This window comes from Mchenga conophoros, linkage group LG14 (assembly GCF_057382185.1).
Source record: "Mchenga conophoros isolate Kocher_MC1m ecotype Shallow Benthic linkage group LG14, M_conophoros_male_GT1.1, whole genome shotgun sequence".
NCBI lineage: Eukaryota > Metazoa > Chordata > Actinopteri > Cichliformes > Cichlidae > Mchenga > Mchenga conophoros.
Window position 1 is genome coordinate 20,938,911 of NC_140539.1, and position 23,734 is coordinate 20,962,644.

General features: G+C 40.8%; 2 protein-coding genes across 6 annotated transcripts; one reads left to right on the forward strand and one right to left on the reverse strand.

Moving 5' to 3' along the window:
* The first annotated feature begins 495 nt into the window (after positions 1-495).
* On the forward strand, positions 496-3,589 carry LOC146559659 (arsenite methyltransferase). Its single transcript, XM_085243319.1, has 10 exons — positions 496-674; positions 950-1,083; positions 1,444-1,594; positions 1,670-1,806; positions 1,904-1,973; positions 2,077-2,158; positions 2,253-2,384; positions 2,456-2,598; positions 2,760-2,882; positions 3,140-3,589. The coding sequence occupies exons 1-10, from the start codon at positions 639-641 to the stop codon at positions 3,215-3,217; spliced, it is 1,086 nt and encodes a 361-aa protein (XP_085099445.1). The 5' UTR covers positions 496-638; the 3' UTR covers positions 3,218-3,589.
* Positions 3,590-8,911: 5,322 nt separating this feature from the next.
* Positions 8,912-20,069, reverse strand: aifm4 (apoptosis inducing factor mitochondria associated 4). 5 transcript variants are annotated; one of them, XM_085243317.1, is made up of 20 exons: positions 19,800-20,069; positions 18,934-19,018; positions 18,151-18,240; positions 17,458-17,567; positions 17,266-17,375; positions 14,356-14,400; positions 14,189-14,270; positions 13,891-14,003; positions 13,697-13,783; positions 13,049-13,140; positions 12,816-12,946; positions 12,544-12,659; positions 12,385-12,456; positions 12,116-12,179; positions 11,845-11,921; positions 11,112-11,229; positions 10,918-11,016; positions 10,742-10,817; positions 10,545-10,649; positions 8,912-9,611 (listed from the first exon to the last, which is right to left on the reverse strand). In XM_085243317.1, the coding sequence occupies exons 3-20, from the start codon at positions 18,237-18,239 to the stop codon at positions 9,581-9,583; spliced, it is 1,617 nt and encodes a 538-aa protein (XP_085099443.1). In that variant the 5' UTR covers position 18,240; positions 18,934-19,018; positions 19,800-20,069; the 3' UTR covers positions 8,912-9,580. The 5 variants fall into 5 exon arrangements, with proteins under 5 accessions (XP_085099443.1, XP_085099441.1, XP_085099440.1 ...); XM_085243315.1 differs by having other exon boundaries at positions 18,151-18,259; positions 18,934-19,015; positions 19,800-20,068; XM_085243314.1 differs by having other exon boundaries at positions 18,151-18,259; positions 19,800-20,068.
* Positions 20,070-23,734: the final 3,665 nt, after the last annotated feature.

Sequence of the window (23,734 nt, forward strand, 5' to 3'; positions counted from 1 at the left end):
CGTATGATCCCGTTTCCGGCGCACTACTGCCCCCTGCAGTGTTGGAGTGCGATCCTGTAAAGTTTGTTGCTTAAACAAAAGCATGATTTGCTGATTTGTTGTATTATTTAATCACATTCCAAATATTTCATTAGTTATTTGCTTCTTGTTTTATTTCTGACCTGAAGTCATTTATTTCTTTCGTCATTTCTCTTTCGTCCTTTGTACTCCTCTCTAGGGACTACAAACACAAATGTAAATCTCCAAAAGTTGATTCTGTTCACCTGGACGTAGCGTTTTGTGGGAGAAACGTTTCCTCACTCATCCAAGTGACTTCTTCAGTCTCACCCGAGGACAGTCTGGAGACTGAAGAAGTCACTTGAATGAGTGACGAAACGTTTCTCCCACAAAACGCTACGTCCAGGTGAACAGAATCAACTTTTGGAGATTTACTTTCCTGGATGATTGAGAATGCATCAAGACAAATGTAGATTGCTTTGCCGCCACCCCCCGCCAAAAAAAAGCCGGTCACGACAGACAAACAATGATGCCTTTATTGTGAAAAGACCACACCGGAAGAACGGCCAGACGTGACCCCACTGTCGTCTTTCACACCATTTGAATTTAGTTTTTGTAATTTTGACAGCTTCTCGGAAGAAATGGCGACCAGTGAGGACGTGCGGGAAAATGTGAAGGTACTCTAGTCCTGAGTGTCGCCCAGACACTGCTCAGCTTTCTGTTCATTCACAGTTTATGGACATTTTTTTTATTTTGTCCACAGTTATTCGAGCATTGCAGAATAGTTGCTCGGGCGCCATTAATTTATAACCAGTGGAATTTCTTTTGATTTTAATAAGTTTCTTTTCAGGTTATTTTATGTATTCTGCAAAAGAAAGGTTTGCGGTGTCAACTTTGCTGTACGTTGTCTTAATAAACGTGCATGAGGACAGCTGTTAATGTGGCTGTGCAGAAATACTACGGCAAGCGGCTGGAGTCCTCGGGTGATCTGCAGACAGGTGCCGCCTCCTGCGGATCGTCCTGCAGACCAGCGCCCAGAAGTGTTACCGAAGCTCTGAGTGAGGTTCACCCTGAGGTGACCAAAAGGTGAAATCTCGCTTTGTAATCATAAGCAATTAAAGGTGTTTTTATTCTTACCAGATATCAGCAGTGAAAAAAACACAAATATGAATTTTTCCAAACTTCATTTAAGAAAAGCAAGGCCAAACACCATCACAATCACAAACTTTAGACATCTTACTACCAGACACCACATCTTTCCATAGATTTTCTTCCACTTATCCTGATCTTTTCACTTTTGCTCAGGCTGGAAGCATTTGGTCAGCTGACATGGAATAGACCCAGACAATCAGATTTTTGAGATTCCCACTTATGGGATCATTCTGTACTGCCTGATTAGAGACAACAGGTTTTCCTGTAATGACTGGTGTTATTGGCTCTCTTCAGGTTCTTCGGCTGTGGTCTTCCATTTCCAGCAAAGCTCGAGGGCTGCAGAGTCCTGGATCTCGGCAGTGGCTCCGGCAGAGACTGCTATGCTTTTAGTAAACTGGTTGGGCCGAATGGACACGTGACTGGGATCGACATGACACAGGAGCTGGTAATTACAGGTTTCTGCACAGATGGCACTTTGATGTCTGCCCCTTCCTGATGTAGTTAATTCATGTTCTTTTAGATCACAGCAGCTCGTCAGTATGTTCAGTATCATCAAGATAAGTTTGGCTATAAGGAGCCCAACGTCACATTTGTCCAGGGCTACATGGAGAACCTCAACGAAGCTGGCATTCAGAGTGACTCCATGGATGTAGTGATGTAGGTTTAAATGATGTAGTTGTGTTGGGTGTCAGGTGAAAAAAAGGAGCTTTAATTTGGTTGTTAAAGTTTTTTCCCCTCTTTGTAATCTCTTCAGATCCAACTGTGTGATCTGTCTATGTGCTGATAAAAGAGCGGTGCTGCAGCAAGCCTACAACGTCTTGAAGGTTACCCTGACGAATCATCATTAACACAAATAAATGTTAACATGTTGTCACACACACACAAAGAAATATAGGAATACAAGGTGCACTCACTTATTTCATACAGGAGGGAGGTGAGCTTTACTTCAGTGATATGTTTGCCAGTAAGATCATCCCTGATCACATGAAGCAAGACGCAGTCCTGTGGGGTAAAACAAACACTACTTCTAAATCCAGTTAATTCAAAGCCAACCATCTCTGCCGTCACCGATAACTCTTCAGTCCCCGTCTCCTCTGACTTAGGTGAGGGGATGGGCGGCTCTCTGTTTTGGCCCGATCTAATCTCATTGGCCCGCAGCATGGGTTTCAGCTCTCCACACCTCATCTCAGCGAGCCACATTGTGGTCTACAACAGTGAGCTCAAAGCAAAAGCAGGTAACAAAGAGGCACATTTTCAGACAGCATTCACTCTGATTTCACAACTGAGCAAGCTCTTCATTTTGTAGGCGACATCAGTTATGCTTCAGGCACTTACAGGCTCTTTAAGCTGCCCAGAAGTCCAGCGATGTCAAACGCTACTGTGACCTATAAAGGGACGTTGGCAGAATTCCCAGATCAGCTGGACTTTGATTCCTCCCACTGCTTCAAGGTATAAAAGGCACCCTTTCTCTTATCAGCATGTACGCAGAGACATTTATTAACCTGCTTTTATTCTAAAAACACAGGTGATAATTAGTCTGGAAGTGTTATGGTTTTTAATTTCAGAAAAACGACATATATATCCAATTAAACTCTTTTCCTCTTACACAGAAAGACGTAGCAGTGCAGGTAAATGGAGAGATGGCAGCAGTCCTCCAGAGTTCCCGTTTCTCCTCCGACTTTAAAATCCAGATGTTGGATAAACAGGAGTCCAAGTCGGAGACAACGCCAGAGGTATCCAACACCACAAGTTCACTGTGGCTAAAATGCTTTTAAATTTTAACTTTTTACCCCTTGAGAGCGAACTAAGAAAAACTCTTGAAGCTCTTTTCTGAGCTGAGCGGTCGTCAAATCACGTTTTTAGTGATATTGACTGAGATGTCAGAACTCATTATTAAAGGTACAGGTCGTTAATTGGTGTTTTGATATGGGAAAGAGTTAACGCTTCAGCGTGCTTAAGTTATGATATTAACATAGTTTTATCTTCTCAGTATTGCCACCTCAACCCATTTCTGCTGGCTGACAAACTGGGATCCTCCGTGAAGCAGTGCTCTAAAACAAGCAAATGAAGAGGCAAGTGACTGATCTGAAGGCTTAACAGAAATGTTATTTTTGAATTTCGGCTTTATAAAGACATAATTTTACTAACTAATGGGGAATCTTGTAGATAATCTCACAGATCGTGGCCAGTGACGTGTCTCCATATTTCATATTTAGACATAAAATGTATTTTTGTAGAAAACAAGTATGTTTCTCTGTAACACTATCAACTCAGAGTTTGAGCTTCTTTATGCTGATGTCATAATTACCATGTGAACAACAACATTTACAGAAGTGGAAATAGAAATACTTAATGACATAATAACCCGTGTTTAATATTTGACATGGAATTTTACAACAGCATAATAAAACGACTGCATTATAGGGGATTTAAACAGCAACATTCAGGTACTGAAGTGGATGCATGACGAGCAGCTGCCGACAGGCTGACAGTGTTAAATACGAAATGACGTAAACATTCAGGGGTGTTGAAACAGAAAAGTGTCGCACATGTTTAACATCTTTACCACCATAAAGGAGTTGTTTATTTTAAGGAACTAAAACATGTTTAAAGATGCCGCACACTTTCTCATATCATAAGGAATACATGAGCTACAACTCTGTTGTATAATGTATTAAGGCACTACAGTACACATAAAAAAAGAGGTCAAAAACAAACTTTTTATCTTATTTATCTTTCATGGGCAGTATTTTAAAGTGTTTTGTAAATGTTGTAAATGTAAATGTTGTATTCTCATGTGAAGTGTAGTGACGTGTGTGTTTAAGAAGTTTTGAGTGTATAGTATGAAATGAAAGACATTTAAGTAACTGAGAAAGTTGATAAAGTCTTAACATTTTCAGCTCATAAAAACATCCAAATGCACTCAGTGGCCACTTTGTTAGGTACACCTGCTCAACTGTACAAATATTGAATCATCCAATCACATCACAGCAGCTGGTTATCTCTTGATGTTCAAACTTAGTGTCTGAATGTGAAAGAAAGCTGCTTTAAGTGACTTTGAATGTGATGAGATTGTTGGTGCCAAACTGGCTGGTCTGAGTATTTCAGAAGCTGCTGATCTGCTGGGATTTTCCCACATAGAAATCTCGAGGGTTTACAGAGAACGGTCTAAAAAAAGAGAACATATCCAGTGAGTACTCAGCGTAAAAATGCCTCGTTCATGTTGGAAGAGAATGACCAGACAGCTTCAATCTGAAGCTGAAGGTAACAGTAACAAATAACCATTGGTTACAATCAAGATATCTAGAAAAGCATCTCTGGGAGCACAGTATCTCAAACCCTGATGCAGATGGGCTACAGCAGCAGAGGACCACCAGGGCTATGCGACCAAATTTTTCAGTGGTGCGACTAAAAAAAAATATTCGGTTGCACCTGTGCGACCAACTGTTCGGGTAGCAAAAAAAAAAAAAAAATCTGCAACCTTCCCTGTGGTCAACAACAGACACACATTATGCCCCTATTGTGGACTAAACCAATCAGAGATAGTCAGGGGCGGGACCTCTCTGATTGGCCGTGGTCCAGTTGAAAGTGCAGGTAGAAGTGGGAGGTGAGTAGCTTGAATAAAGTGATATCAATTCATTAAATCCTGAATCGACTTTTAAATATAACTGTGTTTGGCCAGAAACGCCAGATTCTCAGATTAAAGCTCACAAAACCATTTCAACAACAACCATACAGCAGATGAGAGCAGGTACACAGATTCCACACAAAGACGTAAACACAGAACGGACCAACGCATCAGAATCAACTTTGTCTTTCTCGGCTTTCTCACCCGACGGCCCGTAGACGGACACGCTGTCGGAGCTTAACGATCCTGATGCGTCCGGTCTGCGCTGTGATTACGTCTTTTTGCGCTGATTCTGAGCTGCAGGTTTTGTCTCTCTCCAACCAAAATTCACCGAGCCAGCAGCAAAAGAAGCAGCAAACTGCGCTTCAAATTTGACCAATGTCGTCATGAATTTTGCTGTTTTGCTTCCACGACTATTAAAATCACACTTCATGCACAGCTGGCTCTCTCTCTATCTCTCTTTACTTCAAGAACAGTTTTATTCATTCGCTTATTACCCACCAGTCTACCGTTGTTTATAGCGCTGTTGGCTGCTGTCTTTTTCTTTTTTCACTTAAATGACCTCGGATAAGAAAGCCTATTTTTTCTGTTATTCAATACTGAAGAAATTTAAACTTTATATGCAGAACATTGTAGAATATTTTTAAGGTTATCTGCTATAAAAAGCCAGACCAGGAAAATCTCCTTCATGTTTTTCTGTGTTTTATTCTCAGTTACATTCACACAAAGGCATCTGCTGTGATGTTCACAATTCTGATGAAGTCAGTACTGATAAATGATCAGAATTATAATATTTCTGACTGTCTGAGGCTAAGTTGAATCGAATCGGGACTTTGAAAACCGGAATCGAGTGGATTATAGAAATCAGTGATGATACCCAGCCCTAGTGAGCAGCCTAGGCACGACAGAAGTGGATGTAGCTGTAATAGGAAAAGAACTATTGCTAACTTTTCTGTTAAGTTAAGGCCTGATCCTTCTGAAATTCATAGCCAGTGCTCTGACACGGTGTCATCAATCTTTGAATGCTGAAAAAGCACAGTGTATCCAGAAAAACACATTATATTATATAAATTATTATAAAATTTGTGTGCGCCTAACTTTTGTGCCCATGGCAAAAAGTTAGTCTAGAGCCCTGACCACACTGGGTGGCACTCCTGTCAGCTGAGAAAAGGAAACTGAAGCTTCAGTTTACACGGCTCATCAAAAATGGACAAGAGAATGTAAAATGTTACCTGGTCTGATGATTTCTGTTGCGAGGTTTAGATGGGTCAGAATTTAGCGTAAACAACATGAAAGCGCAGATCCCTCATGTCTTGTCCCAGGGATTCAGGCTGCTGGTGGAGTAGATGTGTGGGGGATTTTTCTTGTCACAATTTAATGTTGCCTGCTAACCTTAACTACAGACTGTACCTTCCTAAGGGGCGGAAAATTTCCGGTAAATTTCCGAAAAGTTTCCGGTAAATTTCCATGGTAAGTTAAGCTTGGGAATTTTGGAAATATTCCATATTGGAAACTGTCCATGGAAATAATGGGAATTATGGAAATTAATGGGAATTTAGGAGAACTAACTGGGAATATATTATTTCCAAGCATAAATATAAACAGAAATCATAAGAAAACCTCCATGCAAAATGTTTTCAACAGATATTTAAACAGATTTATTTGTAAGTACAGTAGAATAGAACACGTTTCAATAACTTGTTTCATGGATGAATAAAAACAGAAATGTTGAGTTCAATATTACCATCCCCTAACCCCGCTCATTCAAAAATGCCCCCTGTCCAAAAATCTCCACAAAGTCCCATTCAAAAGGTTAAATGAAAAATGCCACTTATCCTCCAAAACGTCCCATTAAACATGCAAATCTTCCTTCAAGCAATCCTCTTTTCTCATTTTTGCTCAGTCAATAGACTCTTCCTGGACCTCATCATCATCCAACAACATGTCCACTTCCTCAGCATCCAACTCTGAGTCTTCCTCTTCAGTGTCACTTTCCAGCCTTGTTGAGGATGGCTGTGTCAGGCTCAAAGAGCCGTAGGTTTGCCCGAATGCCGACCAGCTTTTCCACTCTCACATTTGTGAGCCTGTTGCGAACCTTTGTGTGGGTGTTCCCAAACAGTGACCAGTTGTGCTCGGAGGCAGCTGATGATGGTGGGATTTGGAGGAGAATGGAGGCTACAGGTGCAAGGGCCTCAGATTCACATAGTCCCTTCCACCAGGTGGCTGCAGATATGTGCTGGCATGACTGCCATATTCCATCCCCTTTCCAAAGGCCTTGCTTTGTTCGATACTTTGCCAAACTGCCTAGAACTTTGCCTTTATCGAGACCCAGGTGGTCAGACATGGCTGTAATGACCGCATAGGCACCGTTGATCTCTTCCCCGGAAAGTATGCCCTTGTCATATTTGGGGTCCAGCATGTATGCTGCTGCATGCACTGGCTTCATGCAGAACTCCCTCCGCTGTTCCAATGACTTGACCACAGCCGTTTCCTCTGCTTTCAGTAGTAGGGAAGTGGGCAGAATTGTCTGGATTTCTTCTTTGAGTTCTGCAAAAAGGCACTGGACATCTGACAAGATGGCACCATCCCCCTCTATCTTCGCTATTGCTGCTGCAATAGGTTTGAGGATTTTCTGACTGCTAGATACTCTAGATACCCAGAACACATCATCCAAGATGACCTTCTTGATGTCACTGTCGATGCCTACAGACTGGGATATGGCCATCTCTTGCAGAGACTCCTTTCCCTTCAGAAGGCTGTCAAACATGATAACAACACCACCCCATCGCGTTATGCTGGGAAGCTTCAGTGTAGTACTCTTGTTCTTTAACTTTTGCTTTGACAGAAATGTAGCGGAAGTTACTTGTTTGCCTTTAACATATTTCAGAACTTGCTTCACTCTCTTATTCAGAGTGTCCATTGTTTTTAGTGCCATTATGTCTTTTAGGAGAAGGTTTAGTGTATGGGCTGCACAGCCAATAGTAGTTATATGAGGGTAGGTCTCCTCCACATGTGCCCAGGCAACCTTCATGTTGGCTGCATTGTCAGTGACCAGTGCAAAAACCTTATCTGGTCCAAGGTCATTGATGATCACTTTTAGCTCATCTGCAATGTATTGGCCTGTGTGTCTGTTTTCCTTTGTGTCTACACTCTAGTAGAACACAGGCTGAGGAGTGGTGATTATGTAGTTAATAATTCCTTGTCCCCTGATATTGGACCATCCATCAGAGATGACTGAAATACAGTCAGCTTGGTCAATGGTCTGTTTCACCTTTGCTTGAACTCGACTGAACTCTTCATCCAGTAGATGAGTAGACAATGCATGTCTGGTTGGGGGAATGTATGCTGGTCGGAGAACATTCAAAAATCTCTTCCAGTACACATTGGATGTCAGCATCAGGGGTGAGCCAGCTGCATAGATTGCACGAGCGAAACACTCATCTGCGTTTTTCTGGCTAGTGTCATCCATAAAATCAAAGAATCCTCTGATGCCAGAGGGACCAGGAGCTGATGAGTGGGTATCTGACTCTGATACAGCTGAAACAGATTCATTTTCCCCTTGAGTGGAACTCCTGGCTGCTGCATGTGTTGGGCCTTGAGGAATTTTTTTGCACTTTGCAATGTGCTGCTGCATTTTTGTGGCATTCTTCACGTACGTCTTATCACAATACTTACACATATATACAGATTTCCCTTGTACATTAGCTGGTGTAAAATGTCTCCACACATCAGATAGCGCACGTGGCATTTTTCTGTAAAATAAAACAAGAGCTTGTAAAAATGCTAATGCAATGCAAGAGATCGTAATAATACAATTGCAATATGATAATAAACAGATATAAATAGTAAGGCTAGCTAAACAACTGGAATGATCTTCAAAACAAAACAACCAAATGAGGAAGCTAGCATCTTCTTTATGTTATACTAGCTATGGCTTATTTAGCATCTAACAGATGCTAGCATTTTATTTAGCATCTTATTAGATGCTAGCATTTTATTTAGCATCTTATCAGATGCTAGCATTTTATTTAGCATCTTATCAGATTGCTATCTACCAGATTAATACATTTTATGTGATATTCACAATTTAAACATTTAATGAATATATTTTCCCATAATATCATCAAAACTTACCTCACTTGTTAAGTCCACAGGCTCAAATGTGTGCCTTTAATACTCTTTGTCCTTCAGGCTCAAAAGTGTGGTCCATGTGTACATGTGATGGAGGCATGCACAGTGCCAGTAGTTGGTCTCAATAGCCATGCAGCAAGCTTGTGCTCTGTACATGTGATTAAGGAATGGCATGGATATTCAAGTGTATTTGAATTGCATTTGTTTGTTTTTGTCAATATTATGCTAAAATATACTTTCCTCAACTATATTTAAGTTCCCTAAGAAGAGCCAACCTTCAATTTTGAAAATTCCCACTTTATTCCCATAAATTCCCGTTAATTCCCGTTAATTCCCATAGATTCCCGTTAATTCCCATGGAAAGATTCCATCTTTGAAAATTCCGGGAATTTTGCAACCCTATTCCTAAGACATCACACCTTTTAGTAAAGCAACCAGAAAAACATAAAAATAAACTCATTAAAGAGATCAGTGTGCACAAAGAGAGAATTCAATAAAGCTGTGACTGCTACTATAGTAACATGGCTCTTTAATAAGAGCAGATAAGAGAGGCCGGCTGGTTTCCAGGCAGCCTGAGGCAGAAAGTGGATTAATTGATGTCATGTCAGACAGAAGGAGAGAAAACCAAAGCAAGAGATGACATCACTCATCGCTGAGAGGCGTAAATCCTGGTTATATCTGCAGCCAGCTCAGGTCTTCAGCTCTGAACAGAAGAGAAGAGGAGAAAACAAAAATTAAACACTGAGCAGCTTTCACGTTATAAGCTAGTGGCTTGGTTTATTATTTTTTAAAACATGAACTAAGGTTGGTTTCGGTAGCATACAGTAGTGGTTAAAACTGCTATAAATAATAGTTGTCATCAAATTTTACTTTAAGTATTTTTCATGTTTTAGATTGCAGGTTGTTTTAGCATAAACACTCCAATAATACACTTCTCACTTCCTGCATAACACCATGTGGCAGACAGATGCCATAAGCAGCTAACCTATAAATCATACTGAAGAATTTAGCATCTGAAGGACCAGATGTTCCTCTGAGAATTTAGTGGAAAGCAAACAGAGGCACCAGTGGATTTCAACATGACACATAAATGACAGACAATGTCATCCCGTATGTCCTGCATAGGGTTTGTCTTTAGTCTGTAAAGAAGAGGATATAACTTCCAAGGCTAAAAAGTGACGCCAATGCAGAAGCTGCAGTTTTTCTAGTGACCAGCAGGGGGCAATGCATATGGCTTCTGATCATACAGAAGTCAATGTCACTCCCATCAGTTAGATGGGAGATTAGATGTTCGAACATTTAATTTTAAAGGTAACTGGAAAGCAGCATGGTTCAATTCAATTTTATTTATATGGTGCCAAATCACAGCATATATATATATATATATATATATATATATATATATATATATCAATCACCTAAAGGTGCTTTTTTTGGTAAGACCCTACAATCATACAGAGAAAACCCCAACAGTCAGACAACTCCCGACAAGCAAGCACTTGGTAACTGTGGGAAGGAAAAACTCCCTTTTAACAGGAAGAAACCAACAACAAATGTAACTGCTATTACAGTTGAGGAACTAAACATTTTTGTATATTTTACAGTCTAACTTGTATAAATGCAGGACAGCACTCACTGAGCCTGTGCTTTTGTTAAGATTTGGCCTCTAGCCATCAGCTCTGCGATGCAAGCCACGGCAGGATCGAACATCAGGCTGGCCGCTGCCACCACCACATCATCCCTGTTAAAAAAAAAAAAAAAGGGTAACGTGAGAAACTTTACACACAGAGGACGAGCTTATGGTCAGCTGTTCGGGGCTAACTCTGCACTCACTTTATGTAGAAAGCCAGAAATTTCCTTTCTTCCATTTTGCCTTTGAATATAATTTCTGTGTATCCTTCCCCATAGCCTAGAAAGAGGAAATGAGAGGAGGAACAAAGATTTAACACAGCCTCATCTTAAAAAAAAAATTACATTTTAAAGGTGACATTTAGAAGTCAACACTCCACCGGCGTATCGGATACTCTTCCCAAGCAAAACAGTCCAGAAGAAAGGAACAGACTCGATTTTTGTGGATTTCTTCAGCATGTTCAGAGCTGCTACTCTTCCTGGTACAAAAGACAATGATAAGGTTTAACTCGGCATTAAATCACCCATTATAAGTTTTCAACTGAATGAAAAACACAGTCCTTTAGCCTCTCACCGTGAGCGTGTGACATTTGCCAGTGACCAATGCTGACCCTCTGGTCGCCTCGAATGGTCAGAGGGAAAGAGGTAACATCTCCAGCGGCAAAAATATCTGGTACGTTCGTCCTCATGAACTGTTAGAATAGATGAATAAAGGCTACAGCAAGAACCTCAACATAAGACGTGTAAAATACATACATGCAGCTATTCCCTCCATTCATCAGGGCACACAGTTAGGGCTATATTTTTTTTTAGTTTTTGCCTCTGTATGTTTTCAGGCAACGTCTAATCTGGCCTTCCATGTCCTTGAGTGAAATCAGTAGTTTGCACCTTGATGTAAACTCTCTCCATTTACATTCATGACGCTGTCTCTTGATTGTAGACTTTGAAAATAACACTTTCGCCTCCTTGAGAGTGTTTATAACTCTGTTAGATGCTGTGAAGCTGTTTTATTTATTTATTTTAAACTGAGGAAACATTACTATGGTCATGAACCAGACTGTTGATTTGACAGGTTTATTTTGGTTAGCGGTCATCAGATGTGCAGATAATGTAAGAAAGAGACCTTTTTGAAGCAAAAGTTTTAATTTTAACGTAGGAAAAGCAAAAGTGTACTCATATTGACGATGCTGGCTCACCATCAAAGCTTACGGTAACAGTTAAAGAAACGTAGACACCTCTGGGTGCCATGCTTTATGCTTTAGTTATATCAGCATAAGTTCGGCTGTGCCCTCTACAGGCTGCGTTACCTTGTCAACAATCACAGCTTTCCTTGAATCCACTTCCACCTCGCTTCCTGCCAATAAGTCTGAATTGGGGATTACACCTGAAAAACATATAATTGACTCTGATATTGGTGGAACTACACAGGAAGTTTCTGTCTGACTTTGTTTAAAACAGTCATCACTCATAAAGCAATGTTAGCAAACACCACACATCCAAACGTCTCCACACTCAAACACTCCCAAACTTGATTTGCATTTCAGGCAGACCTAAACACTGAAGTAGAAAAATAACTACCAATGCCAGCAATCACAACATCAGCCTCCAGGACTACACCACTCTTCAACACCACCTGCTTCACCTGAAAATCCCCCCCCCAAAAAAAACATCAGTTATGGCTGTTTAAGCAGAATATATTAGACTTCAGAGATAATGGGTTATTTTACAAGCGATACCATGAGGGTTGATGTTTGATCTTTGTTACTAATGCTGCGGGTGACATGTATTCCTGTTCTACAATCATTAACCAAACCGTCCGTCATGAAAATAATGGCAGGCAGAGATACCTTCCCATTCTCTCCTCTGATCTCGGTGACTCGATCGTTCATGTGGAACTTCACATTTTTTTCTTCCAACATCTGAAAGTGAAAAACTGTTTTAATTATGTTAATTAAAAAAAATCCAAAAGAGTAGCACTGAAAACTGTTGTCATCATAGTCGCGCACTTGCATACTCAGCTGGCCGATCTCTGACCCCAGAGTGCGCTCAAACGGGTATTGAGTAGTGCCAACCATAGCCACACTGGCAGCTTTGTCTGAAAAGTAGGACGCCACCTCCATACCTAATATGCAAATGAAAAACACATCAGCGACGTGCACATTTGTGTGCCATAGCTGTCAGATATCTATGAGCAAAGAGCGTCACGTCAACCCCGATGGGCAAAAAGATGAAAGATGTCTCATTCTTTAACATAAAAAAAGAAACCTTATTTAATAACCTATGAAAGACGCTCCGGTAACAACTACTTTCTGGCCAAGGCTGGAGCTGTAAATGTCTTTGGCGTCTTCGTAACTCTGCAGTAACTTTACTCCTTCCAGGTCTGAACCAGGACAGGTGAGCGGCCGTGCCCTGTGAACAAAAAAAATAAAATTTTAAAAAGGGACCACAACTTGTGACATGTTGTGACACATACAATGTACGTTTGCTTTTGCTCATTAAAGACGGTCTCACCTGCAGCCTGTTGCGATGAGGAGCTGGTCGTAACGCTGCAGAGTGCCATCACTCATTTTCACTTCCTTCTTGGCTGGATTTACTGACACCACCTGCAAAGCAACGCACAAACCTTACACATACACAAAAACATACCCCTGTAGTCAAGTCACTTCGCTGGCTCCCAGCTCAAAACACAATTACATTTAAAATCCTGCTCAAGTAGAAAAGTGCTATACAAGAACTTGTCCATTTACCATTTTACCATCTCCAGAATTAGATCCAAGCGTGCTGAGGGTACTTTCAGTTACTGACCCGAGGTCAGTTCCAGCTGTGTCTACATTCAGAAACAGACTTAAAAACCTTTCTTCTCTCACAGGCCAAGAAACTGGACTAAGTGTGTGTGGGTGTGCATGTGTATGTTCGCTTGTATTTTAGTTTTATTTTGCTGTTTTTATTGTAAACCTACACTGGCATTTATGTTTTTATCTTCTGTGCTAAGCACGTTGAGTCTGAGCATAATTAAATATACTAAATAAATAAAACTGCTATTAATACTACACCGATTACCAAACAGCAGACCCTCTTAAGGCCCGCAGATCTTACTATTCCCCAAGAGAAGATTGATTTCCAAAACTTGGCGAGAGTGCATCAAAAATATATTCTAACCTCTTTCTTTGTCCACATCTCCATCCCGTATCGTTGATAAAAGTCATCTGGCCGGAGAAGGATGCTGCTGCTCTCCACATTCAGAGCCTGAAAGAAGGAATGCCACTCACTAAAACCACTCAGAGAGAAAAACACAAATCAAAAGACAGAAATACAAACACATGGGGCATCTACCCCCTTATCCTGGTGCTTACCTTGCTCAGTTTGGGTTTATCAAATGGAGGCACGGAGTCTTTAGTTATGATGATGATGCGACCCTGGTAGCAATTTTGCCGAAGCGTCTCAGCGCAGACCAGAGAGGCGGGGCCTGAAATTACAGTTTCTATGTTCAGGACTGTGATTTTTTTTTTTTTTTTTATACCTCCTAGTCTCTGTCTTCACTTTTGCCTGAATACTTTAAATAGTACAAAAAGCTGCCATGCCTTAAACCTGCCTGTCGGTTAAAACGGACTGATGAATATTTCCATCTCATATTCATTACAAAGTTCTCACCTCCTCCTATGAGCAGAATAGTATGTTTGACGTCCGGCACCACACTGCACATCTCTTTTACCCGTTTGGTTACGGTCAGAGACTGAGACAAACACACAGTGCATTGTAACACAACATAAAAGTGCACTTTGGTTCATTTTAATCGTCTTATACCTGATCTGCCTTACTTTTTTGTTGATTGAAACGTACACCTTGCCGTCTTCAACTTTGACCTGTTAAATGAAACCACATTTATGATTGTTGCCTGACTGTAGGTGAACAGAATAGTTTCCCTGAAAACATTTTTAATAGGCAGAAAGTTTGCTGAACCATAATGAGATAGGATAACAGAACCAGACGTGTATAGGTTTAGAAAGAAAAGCCCTTTTCATACATTATTTTTGCCTTTTTTTGATCAAACGTTCCCTGTTTGAGAAGCTCAGATGCAAAAAAAACCACAGCCTATCTCCTAAATGTTTTTCATAAGCTCAAATATAAATATAAATATTGTTAAAATGATCTGAGCCCTTAATTAATTTAAACTCCTTTAATATATCTTTATTCTTTATACAATTACATTAAACTGGAACCAGAACTTCAACGGTATATTAGTCAAATCGTCTCATGAGCGATCACAATACACATGTTACTGCCTGTAAAAGTAACATGTATGACCTTGAACTTGAACACAATCTGAGTGAAGATAAGATAAGATAACTCTTTATTGTCATTGCACAGTCATACATAGTACAGTAGTACAGTGAAATTGGAAAAACTGTCCTACGTCGGCACTACATATAACACAACACGACACGATATGACACATCACAACGTAACAAACAACACAACACAGTATATTAACTTAGTATAAAAAAGAAGAATAAGTGTATGTGTATTGCACACTGTTATTATTGCACATTAATTATTATTGCACCTTGTTATAAATATAAATATTATTGTTATCGTTTTAAACATTGTTACCTCCCCCTAAAAAGTCCAGGGAGGTATCCAGTCAGGTCAGCTATTTACATTGATCAGGGCTATTGCCCTGTTGTAAAAGCTGTCCTTGAGTCTATTTGTTCGGGACCTCAGCAGCCTGAACCTCCTGCCAGACGGCAGCAGCTTAAACACCCGGTGTCCTGGGTGTGTGCAGTCCCGTAGGATGCTGCGTGCCCTCTTGAGACAGCGAGTGCTGTACAGGTCCTTCAGGGAGGGAAGAGGATGTCCAATGATTTTTTGGGCCATGTTGATGACCCTCTGGAGTGCCTTTCTGTGTGCTGTGGTGCAGCTGGAGAACCACACACCGATGCAATATGTCAGCACACTTTCAATGGAGCAGCGGTAGAAGACGGTCAGCAGCTCCTTCTTCAGGTCCATTTTTCTGAGGATTCTCAGAAAGTGGAGACGCTGTTGGGCCTTCTTTAAGACCGCAGAGGTGTTAGAGCTCCATTGGAGGTCTGTGTCTATGTGCACACCCAGAAACTTGAAACTGGAGACCCTTTCCACGCACTCCCCGTTGATGCTGACAGGCTGCAGCTCGGACTTCCTCCTTCTGAAGTCAACTACCAGTTCTTTTGTTTTGGTGGTATTGAGGTCCAGGTTGTTGTCTGCACACCAATCTGACAGCCTCTGAACTTCAGCTCTGTATGCAGTCTCATCTCCCCCTGAGATGAGCCCCACCACAGTGGTATCATCTGCAAACTTGATGACTGTGTTGTCTGGGTGGGAACTAACACAGTCATGTGTGTACAGAGTGTACAGTAGGGGACTCAGTACACAGCCTTGTGGAGAGCCGGTGTTGAGGCTGAGGGCTGAGGAAAGATGAGGCCCCACTCTAACTCTCTGTACACGGTCTGAGAGGAAGTCTCTGATCCAGCGGCAGGTGGTGGAAGGAAGTCCAATTTCCAGCAGTTTATCTATTAGTCTGTCCGGGAGTATCGTATTGAAAGCAGAGCTAAAGTCAACAAAGAGCAGCCTGGCGTAACGGCCCTGCACTTCCAGGTGAGAGATGGTGGTGTGGAGCGTTGTAGCAATGGCATCTTCAGTTGATCTGTTAGCTCTGTATGCAAACTGGAGCGGGTCGAGTGTGGGTGGCAGGCAGGACATGATGTGACGTCGGACCAGTTTCTCAAAGCACTTCATTATAACAGGTGTTAGAGCAACTGGTCGGTAGTCGTTGAGGCTGCTAATGTTAGTACGCTTTGGCAGTGGGACAATTGTGGCTGACTTTAGGCACGGCGGGATGCAGGACTGGGACAGTGAAGTGTTGAAGATCTTAGTGAAGACCCCAGCCAGCTGGTCTGCACACTCTTTTAGGACCTTTGCGGTTACCCCATCTGGTCCGGTGGCCTTCCTGGGGTTCACTGCCCTCAGTGTGCGCCTCACCTCATATTTCCTGCACTATGAGGCTTGGGCTGCTGCTGTCCGATGTTTTTGCTGCTGCTGCCTCTGGTCCCTTCACCTCAAAGCGTGCGAAGAAGTGGTTCAGCTCCTCTGCAAGCTCCGCGTTACCCTCAGTCAACGTGGTATTGACTGAGGGTTATTTATTCCCAACAACGTGAAGACGCATTAGGTGATCACAGTGATCCAATTTTTGACCAAAACTGTAGGTGTAGTGATTCTGGTGAAGCGAGATGGGACAGATGAATGAGGGACACCTCACCATGGCATAAGCTGATCGACTCTTTGGGCAGGTGAGCTACAAAATGAATCCATCAATTTGTGAGAAAATGTAATAAACAATGGAGAAAATGACCCAAATGCAGGAAGCCACAGAATCAGAGGTCAAATCCAAAAATCCAGCTGTTGAATTGAGGTAGGTGTAAACAAAAAGTGAGGGATGAAACAAACAATACCACTCGCAAACTTCTTTAAAGCCTTTGACCAAGAATATCTGACAACATGGCAGTGTTAGGCAGGAGGTGTTTGTATATATACACTGCAGAGACGACTTGAATACAGGTGTGGCAGAAGGAGGGCTTTAAAGAGAAAAAAAAAAGCCAACAGAAAATATTTCACAATACAGGAAGTGACTGAGCAGAAAACCAGAATCATGACAAAGAAAACCCTGGATGAACTTGTGATAAGTGCCATTTCACCTTGTAGCAGGGCAGACTGTCGAGACCTGGATAATCCTCAATATCTCCATTCCTGACATTGAAGCACGCACCATGAAAAGGACATCTCACTCTGTCACCAACCAGCGTCCCTGAATTAACACAGAGCATGCAACTTAGAAAGTGAAAGAAAGCGAGAAAGATAAATAGCCGAGACGTAACTTAAGTCCTTACCCTTGATCAGAGGTGCACCGTAATGAGAGCACCTGCCTCCAACAGCGCTGTACTGACCCTCGCTGCGGACTAGCAGCACCTTCTGATCCCCCACAGTTACTTCTTTCATTCTGCATGAACACAAAAGGAGCAAAAGAAGAAATCATTATAAAAACCTTTGTTTTTTACCATTTTCCTCTTTTATTTTGATGTTGTATCTAACGTCCCTCTGTTTTTTTTAAACTCCCTGTCTTTGTGCTCTTTCCCAACAGCTTGTAAATATCACATATCGCTAATTAATTTGCTAAGTAATGGATCACACAATTACTGTGCCACCCGAAGGTTGATCTGCACATCTTTTAAGATTAGCAGCAAAGGCCTGGCTTCAGGGCTTTCTACCAAAGAGCTTTCTTATCCTTTAAACTATTTCCTTTACTTCGGCCACTTGGTTTGGTTTAGGAAAATATAACATCTTGGGTTCAAATATATCCTTTCAATTCACCGTTTTGTTAAGAAACGTTGGAATAAGATACCATGCTTCCCTGGGTGACAGATCAGGTCTTTGCTCCCGGTGTTTGTTTTTCTTAGATTTTTCGCTGTGTCGTATATGACCGTTGCTTCTCTGATCCCTCTGCACTGATTTTGAACTTTTGACCTGGTTTCCTGTTTGCAAAGGTATCACAAGCAGATGTGGTGAATTGCATTGTGACTTACTGTCCATCTTTGAGATCAGCCTCCTGACACACCAGTTCCGTCACCTCCTCCTGGGTCTCCGTTTGACCGGTTTCTTGGCACTGATTCATCCTGCAATACGTTAACCACCCTAAGTAAACATGTTTGCTGTTAGAATGACTGGGTGGGCCCGCAGACTGCCAAGATTTATGATAATGCGTGTCTAGACCAAAGTCAGCTACAAACCAGCTTAGTAGAAAACAGACAACATGCAGGATATGGCCAGAATAACCACACATGAATGGATTTAGCTGCTGTGAAACATTTTCATTGCAAATACTTCTACATTTCAACTGAAACGCTTCTTGGTAATTAAATATTAAACATTAATCACAGCTCACCTATGTTTCTAATTAACAGAAGGTAAGAGAGCAAATGCAGAAAAAAAAATATGTTGGGTACAGAAAACACTTTCTGCCTCGTTCTGCAGAATCGATGAAGATCATATACAGACTGAGCTGTACAGCAGCCTATTAGTATAACAAGGGTTCAAATGAAGTAAACAAGCATCATTATTTATATATAAGAAGGCCAAAACTTTAGGCTAACACTAAGACCAATAAATGGTAAATGGCCTGTATTTATATAGCGCTTTACTAGTCCCTAAGGACCCCAAAGCGCTTTACATATCCAGTCATCCACCCATTCACACACACATTCACACACACAATAGGTCAATGATGTCAAACTAATTTTACATCATTTTTAAATCAGAATTAAGGGTTTATCGCCCTTTTTTTTTTTAGTGTAACAAAGTTTAACTACCTGTTTAATTCCTGAAATAAATTGAGGAAAAGAAGTGCAATTCCAACAGTACATCTCAGGTTTTCTACATGACAATGAAATCCTGCTGTAGAGAGAGAGAAAAAAACAGGAATTTTGCTGTCATTTAATTGTTTAACTAGCACTTATTAACTTATTATTTGTCATTATAATTATTATTAGTATTATTTTTATTAATGGCGCCATAATGAACAGCCAAGGGGGAACAGTCTTTATCAGCAGGAAAAGCTGTAAAACTTATACAAAAAAAACTTTTGTATACGATTTGTTGATAATCTGTTAAACATAAATGATGTCAAGACACAATGAGATCAAAAATTCAGAAGCTGCAATCAGTTGTTGCCTGTTGTGACTTTTATACATCTTTATTTATCCAGGTAAACAGTCTCAAGAGAGACTTGGACAAGCTGGCGGCAAAACATAAAAGTTCTGTAGAGATATTTTAAGAAATAAAATGGACTGGGCTGATAACAATGTCAAACACGGAGTGGGGACAATAAAGCAGAGTCATAATGATGCTTGCAAAAACTGGCCACCTCTTTATTTCATATATCACAATACCTGTTTAGCTGTATAAACAATATTTAAACAACGAAAAAACAAAACAAATAACAAACATGCAAATAGCAAAAATCACTTTTTGGTATGACATCGGAGTCTTTGCCGTTAGATTTTGGCCCCCGTGCCCTATGTTTGACACCCCCGCTATAGACTGTGATTTACATCTAGCTTACAGCGATATCGAAATCTCCGCGTGCAGAAACTACGCATTATTTCCACGTATACAATAAAAATACAGCTAGCTGGTTTAAAGAGACAAACAGCGAGCCCCGTGAGGCTGCACTCACTTGTTTCCTTGCAGCTGAGCAGCACGGAGGAGAATGCCAGACTGTCAGATAAACACCCCCCGCGTGACAGCCAGCCGGTCCCGCGAGCTCCTCCCTCAGCCAACCGTAACCGAGGAGGAACAATAAAGGGATTGACAATGGGCTGCACAGCACGTATAGCGTATACAGTCCGTATACGGGAGGAACAGACCGTACAGTTACGCCATGAAAAAAAAAGATTAGCGCTGACTAACGAAGGATCAGTACGAACACCTGTGTACCAGAGGATAGATACCTGCAGAACCGCTTTTGCAGGTTTTACTCGGTAGAATAGCAAGGAGCAGGGGCGTTACTGGGCTGTCGTCAGTGGGGTGGCACACCAGGGTGGGGGGAGGGAGGGCATTTAATCATAAATGATCTGCAGCATGCTGTGACAATGACAATAAAGTTTCTGATTCTGATTCTGTGCATGGTTTTCAGGCTTGTGTACAGCCATGTGCCCTATTATTAGCTACATGGAAAGAGGCAAAGCATAAAGGTTTGAAAATTAGTTTCTATTCCTTAAACGTAAAAGTCATAACCCAGTTTTAGTTCAATCACAGCTGTCATGTGGTGAGAGTTGATGATGATGAGGCCAAACAGACTGCAACTTAAGAAAACACCAGCGATAAGAAAAACACTGCAAAGGCACAAAACACAATGGAAATAGGAAAAAACAAAACACAAATAGGAAAAACGAAAACAGAAATAGGAAAGAACAGATTCCCAAAAGCACAAGGGAAGTGTTCCTGGGGAGACAATAACCCGACAGACCATTTGCAGGAACCAAAATATGCTAAGAATTGCGCTGGGTGACACTTAAAAGAAGTGGAGGATCTATCGGTTTTGTGAGGAAAGAAAAGATGAGAGGTAAGTCTGTTAGCCTAACTATTAGCCTAAAACGCCGGCATCTAATAACCAACTCGCAAAATAAAACAAAATAAAAACAAAACAACAAACACGAAAACACCAGACATTATAATACAGACTTATAATTTGCACCGATGTTTTTTCTATAAATTCTATATGCGAAAAGTGAGCGCGAGAGTCCTCTGTGCGCCTGCTTGCTGCTGAAGTAAACTTTATTGTCATCTCCGCTACATACAGTCCAGTATATAGAGAGACGACACGACGAGGCTCCAGTTACAGCAGTGCAAGTAAACAAACAATAAATATAAGAAGAGTAAGAAAATAAATATACACTTTAGGACTCGGGGTAAAGGGATCAATAACAATTTAAAATTTATAATTTACAGTTTGATGATTTAAAGTCTCACACACAACCCGTCGAAACGGGAGGGAGGCCGGCTGCTTCCAAATAGAGCACATTTCATTCATAATGTTTGAAATCCAAGCCTATTATGTATTCATGATTTGAATCCTGGGTTGTGCGAAATCCCAGAAATACACCTTAAACAAAGTGAATCTGTGAACTAAGGTGTAGGTCTATTAGGTTATGTTGTGGCAATCCTCGATATGGGGGATCTTCATACTGGAGTGCAAAATTAAAACCAATGGAAGGTGGACAAGAAAAGTTCAAAGCCATCAGGTGCTTAGTTTTAGAAAAAAATAGAAAAGAAGAGGAGGAGAAACGAGCAAAAGATACAGGTAAGCAGATGTGTCATTGGATAATGGCAGGTCATGTAACCTGAAACAATCAGAATCAGAATACTTTATTAATCCCTAAGGAAATAATGTGGATTACAGTTGCTCCAAAAAGAAATGGTAAAAATAGTAACAGTAACAGACAAAACTCCAAACAATACATTATGTTACAGATTTTAATATTAATTAGTTCCGACAACAGTTTTATGTTAATGTACAATCCTTAATATGTTTTATGTATGCGCGCGTGTGTGTGTGTGCGCGCCAAACCGCCACTGGTCATCAGTATTATATGGCTGTATCCCAATTCAGGGTCTGCAGCCTTAAAGTACGCAGCCTTAACGGTCCACAAGGGCCGCGTACTCAAAGAAAGCTAAGGCCAGAAGTTTGAGGCTTGTGAAATGGGACAGTCTGGCCTCCATCATGCTGCCCAGGTTGCCTAGCAACCATGACACCAACCGCTGGAAATGTTTCATACAGCTTCGTTTGACAGAAATGAAGGAGAAATCTTTCGTTCATTTGTTTGTTTTCATATGAGCTTTGATTTGGTAAGTATCTGAGGCTGAGACCACAGGACTGTAAAACATGATTGTTGGGCTTAATTTCTGTACTGAACAGTCTTTCTAAGATTAGCTATAAATAACAATGAGCTATAATATAGTTTATGTTAGTTTGGTAAAAAAAAAAAAAATGTTATCAGAACTTTTTTGAGATTCTGGGTGTCCACACCACTGGGAGTTTACTGCTTTTTTATTATAACACCTGTACACATTTTCCTAAATATTGCCACTGACTTACTCCCTCCATATAATAATAATTAAAAAGATTAAGACCAATAAAAACTAAAATAATACCAAACAGTTTCAAACTATTAAAAACAAAAGTGAAATAAGAGAATCGCATCTGGAAACTAACTGAAACTGAATTTAAAGCAAAAAAATAAATCAAACAAAATGAAAAAGTGTGCGTACTTGCCCGTGAAGTTTTCCTCACAGGTGTACAGGCGTGTGAGAGGAGGAGGACACTAGCGTTGAATTTGTCCAAACCTATCACCTCACCTCTCGCACATACAATGGGTTGCTTTTGTCTTTGCAAACAATAAGCAGTGCTAGGAGTGTCGGGTTTCAGGGTCATCATGACAATGACAGTTACAAGTAGGTTTTTGCTAAATCACCATTGCTGAAGTCTCTGTCCTACCCTTTTTGACCACTTTATAAGGAACATATAGGGTTTTTTTTCTCCATGGTAGGACTCACAGTCAGAACAGATAGATGCTTTTACAACAACAGTGGTTAAGAACACACTTGTTGTGGATAATCAGCTTCGTTTAGAGGTCAAATGATACTTCAGGCGTGTCATTATTAACAGAAAACGAGAGAAGAGAGGGAGGCAAAGAATTGCTCCCTGAGTCTTGGACCCTTGGTTTTTAGTTTTCTGTTCAATGTTTTAGGGGGTTTTGAGGAATTTATGTTAATGCTCTGTAATATTTTATGATTAGAATAAGAAAGGAGAAATGAATGTATCAGAGGAGCAGTTCAGGTGGAGTGAATTTGGAAACAAAGTTAAGAGAGATGAGGCTGGATGGTTTGAATGGATGAACACAAAGCTCTTAGCACATGAAAATGATCACAAAGGATGGTGTGGATATGGTGGGATGGAGCCATACAACCCCTAAAGGAAGCTGCCAAAGGAAGAAGAGTTCATTAACAACAATACACAAGGTTATCAGAGCTCAAGAAACAATCATTCAAATGTCATTAGCCTTGCTGTGAAAAAATACAGTTAAAACATGAGACTGAAATCTGCTCATGTTCTCTTCTTATCTTTTGCTAGTGTGTCTTATCTTTTTAATTGTCTGTTTGTCAAAATCATTGAATATGTACACTGGACAATCATTCCACTCTAGAAAGAGAACAGTTCAAACATATCATTAAAAGCCCTCAAATGACCATTCCCATCACCAAATTACCAATCATGAGGCAATGTGACCTTCAATAATGTAGTACCATATCATAGCGTGCGTGATAGTGAAACCCCTGAAAACTGTTACCTATAACCCATACTCATGGATTTATGTGAATCATTCTTTTATTGGATCATGATGCTGCTTGACATAAGTATGGGTTGTTTCTCACCTCGGTCCAATAGAAAGAATGAATATTCCTGTGCAGACTGTTGAATAAATGCATGAAAACCTTAAAGCTTCTCACCCACAGTGTGCTTTGAGGCAGCAGCCAAGAAAGCTTTAGTCCGCGTCTGTGAATACCCATGTGTGCATACCTGTGTGGATCAGCATGCTTGTATTCCAAAGG